Source organism: Quercus lobata, chromosome 3, assembly GCF_001633185.2.
Source record: "Quercus lobata isolate SW786 chromosome 3, ValleyOak3.0 Primary Assembly, whole genome shotgun sequence".
Taxonomy (NCBI): domain Eukaryota; kingdom Viridiplantae; phylum Streptophyta; class Magnoliopsida; order Fagales; family Fagaceae; genus Quercus; species Quercus lobata.
Window position 1 is genome coordinate 1,309,609 of NC_044906.1, and position 18,297 is coordinate 1,327,905.

Here is an 18,297-nt window from a genome sequence, read left to right on the forward strand (position 1 = left end):
GCCCATTCGAAGGTGGATTTGGCCTGTAGGGCTAAGCCTTACACGGATGGGGTTTGAAAGGTTTATCTCCTCGGAATTATTCCGAGGAGCGTCTCCTCTTTGCCATTCTTTTTTTTATGGGTCTCCTCCCCTTTTCTCAGCTCTCTCTCCCTTTTATACTAGTATTTCCTTCCCATTCTTCATCTACGTGTCCGTTTCTCCTTGTTCGGGGTGGTTACTTGTCTTATCAATCCTTACGTCAGAGTGGTTGGGAAAAGCTGGACAGCATGGTATGAGTATGGGTTTGTCAGGCGTTGGCAGCCTTCTCCCTTGTGCTGCTCTTGTACTGAATTTGTCCTTTTCTTCAGGCTTTTTTGTGAGATGTTGGGCGTAAAGTCGTCCTCGGCCACATCCTTGGACCTTCAAGGAGCTTTCATTGTGCCTTCTTAGCAGTAGGGCTCCTCGGCCTGGGTTTTGGGTTTTTAGTACAAAGTGGGCTGGGACCTCAGATTTCGGGCCCCACAATATATTTTTTACTTGTTGGACAAGATTCCTAATCTCTAAAAATTTATACCGGCACAATATAAAGTTACTTGCTTATGGATTAGACTATTCACACTAATACAGTCAATGCAAATCTTACCATATAGACACATGTATACATATGATCATCCCAACTACATAACAATGCAAAACAACTGGTAACAACCATGCGCAAAAAGATATCTCAACTAATAGTTGATATATCACAAAAACAACTTGCAACTATTTAGATAAAATAATTTAAAAATTACCATACAAAATGAGAGGATGATCTAGAATATTACAAAAATTGTCAATTAGAAGCTGAGGCTAGGCTATAATTTATGTCGTAAACATGTTTAGGAGTAAATTTATACTAAACTAAGAGATGAATCAAGTTCATAGTTGGTTCTTCTTAAAAAAATAAATAAAAAAATAAAAAAGAAGTTCATAGTTGGTTATCCTTATAATGCACAACAAATTAAAGTTTAGATATGAAATTTGATAATTATAGTAATTATAAATTATTCATAGATATTTATTATGAATATGTTTGTATATGAAATTAAATATTTTATTATTTAAATAAAATATATAATGTACCAAAATTCTAATGAAAGTTTAAATACAAAATGATGATGCTAAAAAATTGTCAGTAAGCTGCACAGTCCTCACGTGCTCTAGACAAAACCTGCATAACAAAGAAGAAAGAGAAACCCTACAGAGAGTATTGGTATGGTACCGGCCAAATACCCTCTGAAGGTCAAGTTAGAAAGTGTTCACAACTCTAGAGTGCTAGAGTTGGGGTAAATTATGCGTATGTTGATTTCTGAGGGTTTTTGGTTTCTTGGTGAGGAGGAATTTTTCCTTATAAGGAAAATCCTCATAAATGTATGTATTTTGCGGGATCCTTTTCATATAGAGATTTTGTTGATTAGGGTTAATTGTGAGGCCTAAGACATTTCCATTTGAAGTTTCTTGAGGACTACTTAAACCATGTGGATGCCACATGACCTTGCTACCATCCACTTTGTATTCGTCTACTTTCTTATCTGTCTGTCATGGAGAGTCCGTCCTTCTTGGATGCGCCCCCCGTCTTCTTCCATCACTTTGATCATGCATAGCCCAGTATCGTCGTTCATGACAGGTTCCACCAAACGAGACTGTCCACTTCAATTTTATCCTCTTTAGTTGCCCCCTCACTCCATGGTCCGTCGCTTTATGTTCCAGACGGATTCGTGGAGTGACGGTCTAACAAAACCCTTAGGACATGCATTCTGATTTGACAGGCTATCTTAGAGCCATTAATTCAGTAGGGGTATGTGGCACATTTTTAGTGGTTACTTGCTCGTATCGAAGCATCCCTTCGTCTTCCATGCCGTTCCCTTTATATATATGTTGCTGCTCACTTTCATTTTCACTTTTCACAACAAATTTTCAGAGCCTGAGCGCTACCGTCTACTTATTTTTCAGCTACGTCTTCTTCATTGCTTCAAGTAACCGTTTACTGGTTTGACCGTCCGCCACACAGTGCCCGTTGCCACTATGTATCGTTCAACTGGTAAGCACTTTTTGCTTTATACTAAACCCCTTCTCTTTTTTGTTTGTTTTAAATAATTGTGCGCCCATCGCCTATGTAGACCTGTATAGTCTTAGGGGTTTATCTGTCACACGTAGGTGATAAATGTCTAGTGAGGTGTCGAGTGAGCAATCGTGTGTTTGCGAAGGAGCGGGCTACGATGAGGTTTTCCTGTCAGGTCAGGAAGACCCCGTCACCTCTATGATGAAAGGGATCCATCTGCCAATTCTTTCGCGGAAGAGGATAAGGACGTGGATGATTCAGAGGGAGGTTCAGGTGGTGATTCGAATAGTTCAGAAGTAATGTACGTTAATCCTCCCGTCCAGTCCGTCGTGGGTCCTGACGGCTTTAGGGCTTCTCCCATTATGGACTGTAAACAATTTCAATTCCTCCATCAAGCAAAAACACTTCGAAACTCTTAGGGCGAGGTACCAAATACCCATCGGCATCCCCATCCGTCTACCCCATAAGTCTGAAAAGTGTTACTACAACGGCGTCAAGGATGTTGGGGTGTACGAGCAAATGTTTAAGGCGGGACTTAGGTTCCCCTTAAGTGCTTTTCACAGTCGTCTTCTTCAATACCTTGGGCTTGCCGTCACCCAAATCTCTCCGAATGCCTAGAGAGTATTCATTGGTGTGGAAGTTTTGTATGGGGTTTTGAGCGATGGGGAACGTAGGATGATAGTGGAGGTCCTGGAGGAGTTCTTCCATTGCTACCGCCCATAAAAAATCAACCAATCTAAGGGCATGTACAGTTTCCTGCCAAGGAAGCCTGTACTTAGGCTAGTGTGTGATACTCCTGACTCCAACAAAAACTAGAAGAGTTGGTATTTCTTCATCTAGGGTGACAACTGGATGTGTCACCCTAACGACCAGGAGTACATGCCCGTAGATAAAACTTGGGGCATAATGCCCCTGTCTGGTTTGAAATTTTCTTTTATTCGTTTGTTATTGGTCTAACCGTCCCCTTTTTGCAGCTTGAGACCGTCCAGAAGTGACCTTGGAGAAGCGGAGCTTTTTGGAGAAAATTTTTGCGATCAAATTGAAAAAGAGGACGTGGTCGAAGCTTGTTACCTTGGACACGATCCATTGGTACTGCAACGGTCCTGAACCCACTAAAGTTGCCCGTTGCTACGACAATCAGGCACGCAAACGTAAAGTCGTCGCTCAATGTAAGGCTTGTTATATTCTCTTTTTATTCTTGTAATTTACCTAACTTTTTCTTTCTGTTTACCTTGATGTAGAAATGGAAGAAGGCAAGAGGAGAGCTTTTATTAAGCAGCAGGTTGGTGCAAGGAAGAAACAGGAGGGAGGTCTACCCAATAAGGGAACGGGTTCGGTCAACCCGTCCACCAAGAGAAAACTATCAGAAAAGACTGACCATCCCCCCAAAAAGCCTAAGGTTACAGAGGTGGCGACTGTCGGTGCTACTACTGATCCAAAGAAACCTCCTTTGGTTGGGAAGGGTAAAGGTCTTATGACGAGTCAAGTTCCCTTCATTGAAAAACGCCCAGTCCTCCTCCGTGAGGATTTTCAGTATGTGCTCGAGCAGTTGTCATCCATCATCAAGGATGATGACTATGAGGACTTAAGCAACCACACAGCTGAGGTTAAGGGGGAGACGGGCCTTTTTAGCATTGCACAGGTACATTCATTCCCTTCTTTCTTCCGTTGAGTTACCTCCTTTCTTTCCTAACCCTTGTGGTTGATTTTTCCTTGTAGGGGATGCTCATGATGAAAGGCTTGATGGATCGTTGCCTATCCCATGAGACGGCGCTGGACTGCGTGAGGGCAAAGGCAGCGACGGGCAAAAGGTGCCGCTATAGGGAATCAATTAAAACAGACTAATTGCACTTTTAGCTGCTGGGAGAAATGCCACTATATATGTAAACCTTTTAGCGGTGGGAAAAAATGCCGCTATAAGGCTTCATTTAAATCATAATATATGCACCTTTAGCAGCGCTTTTTGACTACCGCTATAGGTTCTTTTTTTATTTATTTTTTATTTTTTTACAGACCTGTTACAAATAACCTGTAATAGTTTTAGTTGTACTAACACAATACCACAAATGTAACTAATTAACAACACCACAAATGTCTCCAAACTAACGTAATATTAACATTACATAACAAAAGAAAAGATGTGGTACTTTGTATACAACATTATATTAACCACATAACATTGTCTATATCCATCATCATAAAAATTAACAAAAGAAAAGATGAGGTCCTTTGTACACAGAAAGTCTTTCAACACTTAAATTAAACTAGTACCACAATCAAAGTTTCAAAGTGTTTCAAAATATTTTTTAACACTTGCAAAAAATGTGTTCGTTCAAATGTGGTTCTTTTTGTACACAAAATGTCCTCAAACACCAACATAAAATTTATAAACTGCTTCGTTGATGGGATGCAGCTGATGGTTTTTGGAGAGCTGGGGATTGCAGGATTGGAGGAACGTCCTACATACAAAAAAAAAAAAAAAAAAAAAGGCAATAATTAGGACACAATGATATCAAATACTGGAATCCAAAATTTCTTAAGGCATATGCATTAGAAGAGAAATTTGGAGTTTCAAATGTTGCAACTACAATATGGAAATCACAATACAACTATCAAACACCTTAAAGGAAATCACAATACAACTATCAAACACCTTAAAGTATAAGCTCACAAAACCGTGCAACTCATCATCATTGGATGATGAGGATTTATTTGCAATTACATTGAATACAGTATTCATTTCTACATATAAATAAAATAAGTACAACCTCAAACCCAACTATTTCACATTGCTTGTTTAATGTGCTAAAATATGATATACTGCTTATTGCCAAAAAACCACACAATCACATATAGATATTTCCAAATAACTACTCTATAGATTTACTGCTCATGAGTGTTTCTTTACTTATGTGAACTAATGCAGCATGGGCATACATTATTGAGACATATGACCTTGCGAAAAGTCACATCCTTAATTGAGCTCTAATTTTGTGACATATGTCAATTTAATTTCTTAATTTTGGTCAAGGTATTTACTACTCATTTTAAAAATTGAGATTTTTGTTAATTTTTATATTAAAGGTAAACACAACATTGAAGAAGAATTATTTCTTTTTTAAATAAAAGAATTTTATAACCATCTCTTAATTTTGGTGATGATATTTACTACTCGTTATAATAATCAAGGAGTTTGTTAATTTTATATTAAAAGTAACACCACATTCAATGAGAATAATTTTTTTAAAAATATTTTTACAAGTCTTTTTAAAGAGCTAATAAAATATAAGAATAAATATCAATAATTTTTAACCTATTTAGGAATTAAAATATGACTTTTTATATAAAAAATCTAATTATATATTTTTAAATATAGTTATTCATATATATGAAGTTACAAGTTAGAATAGGTTAATCCGAATTTATATGTTGATTTTTCATAGGCTTAAAAAAATCAGTGATTTGTCTAAATTCAAATACTTTTTGATCCTTCTACCAAAAAAAAAAAAAAAAAACTTTTTGATCCGATCCCAATCTTGATCTAAACTGTCATTCCAAATTTTTGAGGGGTCTTTATTTCCCTTTTTTTTTTTTTGGTTAAAAGGAACCATGTCATTATCAAACCAAAACAACAGAAGTATTGGCAAAGCACTTTAGATTGTACAGACCCTGTGCATCAGAACTTAGAATATTACATAGTTCAACAGAGTCAGGATTTTCTAATATAACAAAATCAAAAGGGGAAGAACAGCCTTCCTTAGCTAGCTTGTCTGCCACTCTGTTAGCTTCTCTGAAGACATGGTTGACCTTGAAGTGCTGGAGACGACTAAGGAGGAACCTGCAGTCATTTAAGAGGGGGGAATAAGCTCTATTAGAGTTGTTATTTGAAAGTACAAGCTGCACAATAACCTTAGCATCAAACTCCACAGCAAGATGGGTTATTCCCAGTTGGTCTGCTAAAATGAGACCATCTCTGAGAGCCCAAAATTCAGCTATGATGCTTGTTGCAACCCCAACTCTTCTTTTATAACCTTTAACCCAGTTGCCATTACAGTTGCCATTACAGTTGCGAATTACACCACCCCCTCTCGCTTTGCCTGGGTTCCCTAAGGATGCTCCATTTGAATTTAACTTAAACCATCCCTCCTCTGGTTTATTCCAACGTATTAGGTTGGTGGAGTAAGGCTTGGGAATGCGTACTTTGCTCACACAGAAGTGATACTCCATGGCTTGTTGAATGCAGGATTTGTGGAGGCAAAAATTCAGAGGGGTGTTTTCAAAAACCACCCGATTTCTATGTTTCCAAAGGCCCCAAATGGCAAAAAGAAATTGTGTGCTCCATGGCAGTCCATTAGCCTTCAACTGGTTGCTGTCAAGGAAATTCTTTTTTAACCATTCTGCCAAGTTCAGATGGCTTAAATTAAGAAGAGAGAGAAGAGTTTTGATTGCTCGCCAAAAGGAGACAGCAGAGGGGCAATCTCTCAAAAGATGCAGTATAGTTTCCTCTTGGTTATTACATAAAGGACAGGTAGTATCACAATTAATACCACGTACAACAACCACTTGCCTTACTGGAACACTATCGTGGTGACATAACCAAAGGAAAGAGCTGATTTTTGGCCATATGTCTAACTTCCAAACCCAGTTGCCCATAAAAACTTGGGGGTTATTTTCTGCAGTAAAGTTAGATGCATATGCCGATATCATATTAAACTCACCATCATGGGAAGACTTCCACAACAAAGAATCCTTCCTCTCACCATATATTTGCATAAGTGTGGCATAAATCTTGTCTTTTACCTCATTCGGTAGATCGAAAGATATAAAATCCTATCTCCAATTCCCATCTTGGAACATATCATCTATAGTCAATTTAGCTTCACCTTGGGTGAGGGGGCCTTCAACCAAGCTTCTTAGTGAGTTGCCTTTAATCCATTTATCCCCCCAAAAATTTAGCTTAGAATTTTTACCTGCACTCCAACACACTCCTTTTTCAAAAATGGGAAAGCCTTTTTTAATTGCAGACCAGCAAGGAGAGCATGGTAACTTGTCTGGGTCTTTTGAGTTTCTTCTTGAGCTTGAACAATATTTTTGCAAAATGACCCTTGCCCATAATGATTCTTTTTCCTGATATAGCCGCCAATTTAGTTTTGCTAGTAAGGCAATGTTCTTTGCCTTTGCCTCTTGGATCCCCAAACCACCCTCCTCCTTTGATTTGATGATCTTGTTCCAACCAACCAAATGTAGCTTCCTCTTTTCTGGAGATGAGCCCCAAAGAAGATCCCTATTAATTTTATCTAGTTTGTCACAGAGATGTGTTGGAAGAGCAGCCCCTTGCATAACATAATTGGGGATGGCCGTCATGACTGATTTTACTAATACGGTTCTGCCCGTAAAAGACAAAAATTTGGCTTTCCATCCAGCCAGTTTAGAGATTACCCGCTCTGCCACAAAATTAAACTGTCTCCTAGTTGCCCCTTTGTGTCTCAAGGGAAAACCCAAGTACCTCCCAATATTGGTGGTTTCATGAATCCCCAGATATTCACAAGCTTTGTCCTTAATATTGGATTGAACATTTGGCGAAAAATAAATCCGGGATTTTTCTAAACTAATCTTCTGCCCAGATTCTACACAAAACACATCTAGTACATCTTTAATGGCCTCACACCCTTCTTTACTCACCTTAGCAAACAACATTAAGTCATCCGCAAAGAAAAGGTGTGAGATGGCAACATTGTCCCTAGAAGCTTTTATCAGAATCCACCTTTTGGCAACGCATTCCTTCTCAATGAGGGCCCCAAGGTATTCCATACAAAGGATGAACAAGTAGGGAGAGAGAGGATCCCCTTGCCTAATTCCTCTAGATGGCTTAAAGGAGTTCAACTTACTTCCATTGAAAAGAATTGAAACGCTAGTGGTGGTCACACAACTCATAATTAATTCAATCAAATTTTGGGGGAAGTGGAATGCTTTAAGAACTTTATGGATAAAGCTCCATTCGATTTGGTCATAAGCTTTGGCCAAATCCACTTTGATTGCCATGAACCCACCCTTTCCTTTTTTCTTGTCCAAGGAGTGAATTAATTCTTGTGCTATGATGATATTATCTAGACCCCTTCTTCCCGGGACGAAGGCTGCTTGAACTGGGGAAATAAGTTTGTCCAAAAGTGGTCTGATTCGGCCTACTGTAATTTTGGTGATCACTTTGTAGATTGTATTACATAGACTGATGGGCCTATAATTGTTGAGGCTCTCCGGGCTTTGAGTTTTTGGAATTAGAGAGATTAGGGTCTCATTTAAATATTCAGGAACAGTCTTAGCTTCAAAACTATTACATACCTTCCTACATACTGAAGCCTTAACATCAGCCTAAAAATATTGGAAGAACCCAGCGTGAAGCCCATTAGCTCCCGGGGCTTTAAAAGGCTTCAAAGACCACAGCCCAAGCTTTATTTCCTCCTCTGACACCGGTGCACAAAGGGAAACCTGATCACCTTCCGAGAGAAAGCAACAGGAAAAATTTTCAATATCAGAGAGGCAATTGGATGATGAAAAGCTTGTCTGGAAAAGATCTATATACCCCATTAAGATAACATTTTTAACCTCCTTTGCTTCGGTCACCCATTCACCTAGGGAGTTTTTAATGCTCTTAATCCTGTTTTGATGTCTCCTAACCAGCGTGGACACATGAAAAAAGGACATATTACGATCCCTATAGGCAGCCCAGTTAATGCGAGATTTAAGAGCCCAGTATTCCTCCTCTTGAAGCCTTATGTCAGCATATTCCTTAATCAGATTCTGTTCTAATTGTACCAGGAATTGGTTTGGCCCATTTGAAAATGCTTTTTGGGTTCCATTGATCCTGGCAAGTAGCCTCCTCTTCCTAGCAAACAAGTTACCAAACACTGTTTTATTCCAATTGGTGACCCTATTTGTGAATAACTTAATAGCAGAAGGAAGAATTGATTCCTGTTCCCAGGTACCTCTAACTACATCATGAAAGTCAGGGTGATGCAGCCACATAGTTTGAAAGCGAAATGGTCTGTTAATGGAGGCAGGAGGGGGCTTGGAGAGCTCTAAAAGGACAGGGCAATGATCCGAAAAAACCCTGGGGAGATGAGTAACAGAGGCCTCAGGGTAAAGGAGTCTCCAAGACGGATTAGCGAAACATCTATCAATACGTTCCAGGATTAAGTCCGAAACCTGTCTGAGATTGGACCATGTAAATTTAGGTCCTGAAAATCCTAAATCCAAGAGGCTGCAAGTATCCAGACACTCTTTAAAATCTAAAGCTCTATTAAGATTTATACTCCTACCACCGAATTTATCTTCACTGCTGAGAATTTCATTAAAATCCCCCAGTAACAACCAGGGCATATTGTGCAACTGAGCAACTTGGGTTAAATTTTCCCATAGAATTTTCCTTTCAGCTATTCTAGGACTAGCATAAATAGGAGAAATAAGCCAAGTAAGGTCAGAATCACGTACCTTAACAGTAGCATGAATCTTCTGTTCGGTTGAGGACAGCATAAAGACATCCACTTCCTCTTTTTTCCACAGCAACCATAATCCTCCTGCATATCCAATGGTCTCCGTTACAAAGAAACCATCAAAAGGGAGATCCTCACAGATTCTAGCAGCCCTATCACCTCCAACCCTGGTCTCAATAATGATCATGACGGACGGAAAGTGGTTAACAGCCATTTCAAAAACTCTCCTCTTAAAATCCGAATTAAGAGCACCTCTACAGTTCCACAATAGAACATTCATTTGGGAGCAATTGTTATTTGGAATCTCCATTGGGTTAGTTCCCATTATTGATGTTGCTATCATGCTCCATCCCATCCTTCGAAGAAGGTCTTTGGAAGCTGTCCAATCTAGTTTCCATACTGTTAGGTAGTTCAGTATCCCCTTCACTTCCTCTCTGCAGCAAACCAGGAGATCGCAACTCATTACTGTTTTGAGCACTTGGAACAGTTTCAACGTGGGAAAATTCCCCAGGTGCGCTGTTGCTGAACCCCTGAAATCTATTACTTTTCTCTCCTGTATCAGCCAACCCGACTTGTCCAAGTGGGGCGGCACTAATGGCCGCTTGAGCTTGTTCAATGCCTCCGCTTCCACTTCCGAGATCAATGGCTTGTCTGTGAGAAATTTCCACCAAGGATTTGGTGTTGTTCCCCACGCTAAGTGATCCAATGCCAGATTCCCTGTTCTCATGCTCTCTGGAGTGATTGGAAATATGTGTTTCCATGTTGTGCAAAGATTCTCTTCGGTTCCGCCCATTGTGATCATGGGAGCTGACCGAGTCTGAGCAATTACTTCGTCTGGAATAACTACTGCCTTGTTCTTGTGCCACAGTGCCCAGCCCGAGGAGGGGAAAGGTGGTGGCCTTCTGCTGGAGCGGTCCATGGAGGGAGCTGGAGGAAGAAGAAGTTGAGGTTGAAGGAGTGGACTTGGACGATTTCGTGCTTGGCTCAGGACTGGAGCGTTTTAAGGACTTGGTTTCTCTAGTATTGGAACTTTTTTTAACTTGGGGTGACCTTGAGTTTTTGGCTTTACTCTTAACCGTCCCATCTGTCTGGCTTAAGTGGCAGCCCAATTCATTCCCCGAGATCAACCCATCACTTCCTATACCACCTACCCGAGTCTCTACCCGGTCTTTGGGCATATTACGCACGCAATCTACACGTGTCTTCCTTCCATTGTCACCAGTTGAGGCATAGTCACGTGAAGTCCCAGCCATGAAAAGGAATGTCTTATCAGCATTAAAGGTGGTCAGGCTAGTTTTGGGATTCCGAAAATACCCTTAGTTCCTTTTGCATCTAACAAACTACTCTAGTTCGTTTGATTAGGTGTATTTACACGTTCATTCTTGACTGGCCGTTTTTCTAGTTACCAACATCCACTCCCCAAATTTTTGGTCCGGCTTTTGAGGAGTCTTCTTCTCTGATTGCATAGGCGGTGGTTTAGGTGAAGAGGTGTTTTCCTCGGGTTGTACAGGATACCCACATGCTTCTTGTTTATGTCCAATTCTACCACAACAGAAGCATAGAGCTGATAACCCTTCATACATCACTTTCTGGTATAACCATCCCACTTTAATGGTATTTATTAGTGGTTTCTTAAGATCAATTTGTATGCACAAACGAGCATAACTGCCTCTTGAACCAGAAGCTGTATAGGAATCAATTCTAAGGACTGGCCTAATGGCTTTGCCTATTTCCATAAGGACTAACTTGTCATAAAACTCAACAGGCAGCTCTGGAAATCTAACCCAGACAGCCACTAATGAGAAACTAGACTCTGAAGCTTTGAAATATGGCTCCCAAGGTTTGATTGCCAGAAAATGTCCGCCAATAAACCATGGACCACCACGTAAAACTTTGTCATAGTCCCCATTGTCATAGAACTTTATCAGGAAGAAGTCTTTGCCTAAATCTACACAATCCATTCTAGCAGTGGGTTTCCACATGGCATTGATCTTGAAAGTGAGATAGTTGTATCCAACAGTTCTACCAAACACTTTCACTGTCAAAGCTTTGGCCCATGGTGCCCTGATACGGTTCTTAGTTTCTTTTGTAAGTTTAACTTCTACCAGACCTTTTGTAATTTCTTCTAACTCAGAGTCAGACTCTGCTTCAAGAGCCTCTTCATTCTCAAAGCTAAAAGCTTGAGCATAGGCTCCTGGGATATCACCAATAAGACTATCTTTGTAACTTACCTGACCACGAGTTGGAATGAAAGGATTATCTCCACTACTGTCTTTGAACTTCTTTGTGCTTCTGTCAATCTCTTCCTCTTCTTCTCTGGAGCGTGGGGTTGCGTGTTGAAACTCAGGTTCCATCTCACTTTTTAGCCGTCGTCTATGTTATAAACACGGGGTTGGGCTCTGATGGTACCCAAGATATTTTAATTTTTCTCATAAGGGGGTCTTTATTTCCGATGTTCACATTCACGCTTCAATAATTTTAACCTCATTTATTACAAATTTTGACCACATTTGTGTTTGGTTCAATCAATGCTTTACACTTCTTTTTAGGTACTTCAGAGTTCACATGCAATTGTCTTCCACCAATTTCACTGATATAGCACAATGTGCATCCAGCACTTTCTGTACTATCACTTGCCATCTTCCAGGAAATTGCTCCTTTGGCAGACTTCTCTGGATTTTTGGATTAGTTTGGTATTATTGTTTAGTTATTGTAGAGATATGCGTGGTGAAAAAGTATTATAAAAATACGACAACAGTGTTTAAACATCATTAACAAATAGGACAATAAGACCTTGTTTGATAAAACATCTTAAACATATATTTTCAGTTTTTAAACAATATTATATGTATTTTCACACATTTTTTCACCCATACTTATTTTAAAAAACTATAAATAACATTACTCAAATTTCTATACTAAACGTACCCTAAGAAATTGTCAAAAATTTCTGTTTTCACTGATTAACGAAAGTTACGAAACCACCGTGAATGTGATGGCTCATATTTTATTGAGTGGTGTGTCCTTGGTTTTTAGCTTTTAGGTCAAAAGATTGTCCAGTATTTTCACTGTGGTGGGATCCGTTTGGCCACATCATTTATCTTTCTTTTTGTGCCTTTTTATCTTTTTCTTTTTGTGCCTTTTTATCTTGATTGGTTGCTAATATTGTATTGTTAAAAATTTAGTATTTGTAGTGTGAATAAATTATAAATACTAATTTGATATCTTGAGAATTTAATTATAAACTTACACAATTTAGTATTAAATTTATATAAATATATTTTTATATATGTATAAATGTAATGTAACATAAAATATTATATACATTTAAATTATTTATTTATTTATAAATATTGTGGGGCCAGAGAACTTATGACCCGGCCCACTTTCCACTAGGACCCAGGACCCGTGCCGAGGAGAGTAGTTGCCGAGGACAAGTGGTGAAAGACTAAATAGCCTAGAGATGCAACCGAGGATGACCCTGTCCTCGGCATTCCAAGACTTCAAAGAGAAGAGCGACATGTCGTTAAAGGCAACCTCCAAAATGCCCCCAGAAGAAGAGGCGAGTAGAATGAGACTCACATGGGGGTACGGAGTGGGGGTGGTTCAAGGTAAATACGTCACCTCCGTATTGAATGCGCCCACAAACGTCCTAGCCATATTAATGAGAAAAGACTCCTGAACAGTGTGGTTTCGGTTATTACAACTAACAGAAAGCAGGGGGAGGCGGCTGATGGGACAGGTATTTGAATAGGTACCTGCCTGATCAACAAATAGAGGGTCAGGATCAACCGAGAAGGGCTATATAATGTGAAGACTTATTCGCAAAAAAGAGGGGGACAAGTCGTCTCCCAGACCATGGAGTCTTAAAAAAAGGAGAATAATAAGAATATGAAGCTCCTCGGACGAGGTCTAGGGACCAGAGCCACTCAGGACATACCGGAAAAAATTATTATTAAACACGTCGGGTTCATCCTTGTGCAAATCGCTATGGAAACCATGATTAACTACCGTCCGGTGACCAAGGCCTAGCCTTTCAAGCCCACGCTTTACAAATTATATTGTTTGGGCCCTTAATGTGCGAACCCAATATCATTTTGGGGTTGTTACAAATTGAGTCCTTACAATTGGTGCCGTCTGTGGGGAAGGCTTGTGCGTTGGCACAGGCAGTGGATCGAGAAAGTTCCTCCATCACTTCCAGCAGCCCGTCGTAGTGCCCTAACATAAAGTTCCATTAGGGGCTACGCTTCAAAGCGTCAGTAGCGCGGATGATTCTAGGGGCTTGGCCGAGGGGCTAATCCCCCCAAACCAATTTCCCACGCCTTGGCCGAGGGGCTAATCCCCCCAACTACTTAAAGAAATTCTAAGTTTTGGACAGAACCAAGGTATTGTATGGTCCTCGAACTCAAATCTATGGGGAAACCAACTACTTAAAGAAAATCTAAGTTTTGGACAGAATTAAGGTATTGCATGGTCCTCAGACTCAAACATATGGGGAAACCAACTACTTAAAGAAATTCTAAGTTTTGGACAGAACCAAGGTATTGTATGGTCCTCGGACTCAAACCTATGGGGAAACCAACTACTTAAAGGAAATCTAGATACCAGGCTCGGCCTAAACAATACACATGACATCTCGGATGATGCCTATATCTCGCCAAAAGTATGTTCAGACACAAGTTCAATGCCCTATGGGCTCGGATAAGTTAGAATTCTGGGATATGATCTCAAATATGTCATATGCACAACCATTCATACGTGTTAAGATATCTAGTTCAAAAATCAAGAGATTCGCAACAATAGTAAGTATCAGCAAGAGCAACTAGCATGTTATTTAAAGGAAAATGGAAGAAAAGAATTTTATATATGTGGTCAATAAGTTCAACTGCAAGCAAACTATAAAGTTTTCAAAACAAAAGGGAAACTAGTTAAATAATTAAACTAGAAACAAATACAAAGGTTGGCCAGGGCCTTTTACTTATTCGATTTCGTTTGGGCCACATCTTGGGAAGGCTGATCAGGATTAGCCTCGGAGTCTTAGAAACATCCCCTTCTTGGGAAGGCTTGGCAGGATCAGCCTCGGTGCCCTGGGGGACATCAGTAAGGGGAATGGCCTGAAGGGGCTGAACCAAGATGGCTGGTTTCTCGGCACAAGAGATCTGGGCACTGACTGTAGACGGGGCGACCTCCTGAGGCATCTAGGGATTCAGGCCTCCAAATGCTTCTGTCGCAGCATGAGGCTCTCCTCTTTCAGTCGACTTGCCAAGAGGGACGATGATCTGTGTAGCTTCTTATTGAGCAGCCACTGCCTCGTGTAGATCGCTCATAGCCTCGGAGCTGGCAGAAGCGGTCTCACGGATGGCTGGAGGATAAAATATGCTCTCCACCTTCCACAAGTCGGACGAAACTTCCACCCCAGCTCGTTTGAGGGCCTCTTCCCAAACCTGGGAACAGTATAGCCTGCATACTCCCGGGATTTGAGCTTTAAGGGAGGCCTGGGTTTCAGCTACTCCCGTCTCATAACCCTCCTCCTTGGCCTTGTCCCTAGCAGCTTCGGCCTCGTTTCTGGCAAACTCAACCTCCTGCTTGGCCCTCACGGCTTCGTCCCGGGCAAACTCCGCCACGCCCTTGGCATTGTCTGCCATGATCAGTTTCTTCTCCAAATCACTGATCTGCTCTTTGGCTATCTGCAATTGATTCTCGGTATCGAGTAGGCACTTTGTCTGTTCCTAGGCCTATTTTTGGGCACCCGTCAAACCTGCCAAGGCACTATCCTTGTTTCGGGTAGCCTCCCTTAAATCCTCCCTAGCCTTCGCTAGGTCAGCCTCGGAAGCTTTGAGGGTCCGCGCAGCATCTATGCGTTTGGTGCGTTCAACCTCGGTGGCCTTACTCTGCCCCTTAACTTCTTCCTCCATCCTATAGGTGCCCTGGATAGCCTGCCAATTGAGACAAGTATATCGTGAATGAAAATCCGGGAATAAGAATTGATAGAGTCTTAAATTTTAAGAGTCTTACCATACCTAGGTACCTCTTCACGCTGAGGAAAACCTCCTACATCTTTATATTCTTAAACTCCTCCACATCAGTAGGAAGCAGCATGGTCCTCCCTAACGCGTCGGCCACATAACAGCCTTCGCCATCTCCAAGGTTCCTCATGGATGCGTTCTCCAGCAATGGCTCCCCGTGGAGCATCGGGGCGGGAAGCCAAGCACTCGGTGCGGATTGGGCTTCGATCCCTTTCCCTTTGCTTTGGGCGGATTGGGTTTCGATCCCTTTCCCCTTGCTTTGGTGCCCAATTTTTAACTGTTTTTGAGCTCGTGAGGTTTCATCCCTCACCTGAGAGGATTGAGATTTTCCCCTATCCATGGGTTCCTTCCCCTTGGGACTCCGCTTTCTCTTTGTGTCAGCGGACTCCGGCCGAGGAGGCAGAGCTAGTTGAGAAGAAGCAGGAAGTTTGGGGCGGGGAGATTGTGGCTGTGACTTGGTAGACGAGGACCTAGTTTGGATGGGCTGAGGCTGAGGCGGGGGAGTTGGAACATTGGATTGCAGTTTTTCCTGTGCACCCTTCCCCGATTGACCCTCGATGAGGTCGAATAGGCTGGTCAGGGGCTTTCTCTTAAGACCCATCTCGGCTCGGGAGGATGTTCCCACTGACAACAGTTCCGCTTCGGATAGGTCTGGGTCACCTAGATCACCAGAAGGATTCTCGGATGGGTCGGCTTGATCAAATGCCCCAAATCCCTCCTCGGACTGACCCAACTCGCTTTCGTCCGTTGCTGCTTGATGAGATGGGGAGGAGTCCACCAATGGGATGTCCTCTGGGACAGGAGATCCTTTGGAAATTAAAAATCCTTATTCGACTACGGTAATTTTTGGAAGTCGAAGATGGTTAGCATTGATCACGTGCCTTAGGTCGGCAAATGACTTCTGAAGGGGAGCGTACCCTAAGATTTTGTGAGCGGTTCTGACTTGACCATCCTCGTCATTTACAAAAAATGCTGCTTGAAGAACAGTCTCCAGGTCCACCCAGTTAACTAGGTGAAAGTGTCAGTGAAAGGCGTTTGGATTTGCAAAAAAAAGACATGCACAAGGTTAGTAACTGAACCACATCAAATTAAAACGGCACAAAAGATCGGCACCCTTCCATTCTCTATACCCCACCTGGTTTTCCCTCCACCATTGGGCATGGAAGGCCATCATGCCATTCACCGGATACGATAAGGAAGTCCTTGTTTAACCCCTTGTTGGAATCGGGGAGGCATTGGATTAGTCGAACCCTCTCGTCTCTCGTCTTCATGTAATAGGATTTTCCCTTCAAATTTTGGAGATTGTAGCACCAATTCACGTCATGGTGGGTCAATCTTAGCCCCATCTTTTCATTTAAGGCATCCACACAACCCAGAATCCTAAACATGTTGGCGGCGCACTGTGTGGGAGCTAATCGGAAATGCCTAAGGTAACCCTTCATTATCGGCCCCATGGGGATTCTCATACCCCCCTCTACGAAGGCGAGAATAGGAATTACCACCTCGCCCGTCCTTCTCAGAAGATGCCACTCCCCCATCTTACAGTGCCTCAAACTCACGTTGGGGGGAATCCTATAATCGGCGATGAACTTTTCCATCGCCTCTTCAGTAGTAACCAATTTCCTCAGTCTCAATTTAACCATCTCTAAGAGTTACTAAACAAACTCAACCAATTACGGGAGAAGGAGAGGAACAAGAGAAAAATAAACCCGGAAAAGAAAAAGTACGAGTTAGTGAAGGCAGAAAACTTACAAAAAAGAGGAAAGGTGCCTCGGGCAAGCTTTTTGTGTTGGAGATAAACTTGAATTTGGATGAAAGTTTGGATGAACCCAGGGTATATGCGCTAAAACACTTAAGTGCAAAAGTGAAGAGACAAATCAGTTCCAAATATCATTTATACCTCCCATCGAAAGTAACTGCACGAATTTTCCCGCCCATAAAGGCAAGGAAATCTCTACTGTTAGATCACCATCGCGCCGTTGATCGTGGGAAGCACAGAGCCGCCCGCATTTAATGAGGACACATTTCACCTTCCAAAGGTTCCAGGAACGTGTCTCAGGCAGATGAAGAGTCTCGGGAACCGATAGGTGACAAGGATTGACAAGCTTTGACAGAGGCTTGATGTCATCAAAACCCTCCTATCCGGCCGAGGATCTGGACAGCAGGATTTTGAGGGGCTATTGTGGGGCCAGAGAACTTATGACCCGGCCCACTTTCCACTAGGACCCAGGGCCCTTGCCGAGGAGAGTAGTTGCCGAGGACAAGTGGTGAAAGACCAAATAGCCTAAAGATGCAGCCGAGGATGACCCTGTCATTGGCATCCCAAGACTTCAAAGGGAAGAGCGACATGTTGTCAAAGGCAGCCTCCAAAATGCTCCCAGAAGAAGAGGCGAGTAGAATGTGACTCACATGGGGGTACGGAGTGGGGATGGTTCAAGGTAAATATGTCACCTCCGTATTCAATACGCCCACAAACGTCCTAGCCATATTAATGAGAAAAAACTCCTAAACAGTGTGGTTTCGGTTATTGCAACTAATAGAAAGCAGGGGGAGGCGGTTGATGGGACAGGTATTTGAATAGGTACCTGCCTGATCAACAAATGGAGAGTCAAGATCAACCGAGAAGGGCTATATAATGTGAAGACTTATGCGCAAAAAAGAGGGGGACAAGTCGTCTCCCAGACCATGGAGTCCTAAA

The 18,297-nt window shown here is 41.8% G+C and overlaps 2 protein-coding genes across 2 annotated transcripts; both read right to left on the bottom strand.

Moving 5' to 3' along the window:
- Positions 1 to 9,887: 9,887 nt before the first annotated feature.
- Positions 9,888 to 10,826, bottom strand: LOC115979733 (putative protein TPRXL). Its single transcript, XM_031101796.1, has one exon. The coding sequence runs from the start codon at positions 10,824 to 10,826 to the stop codon at positions 9,888 to 9,890; it is 939 nt and encodes a 312-aa protein (XP_030957656.1).
- A 123-nt stretch (positions 10,827 to 10,949) lies between these two features.
- LOC115979734 lies at positions 10,950 to 11,927 on the bottom strand. Its single transcript, XM_031101797.1, has one exon. The coding sequence runs from the start codon at positions 11,925 to 11,927 to the stop codon at positions 10,950 to 10,952; it is 978 nt and encodes a 325-aa protein (XP_030957657.1).
- Positions 11,928 to 18,297: the final 6,370 nt, after the last annotated feature.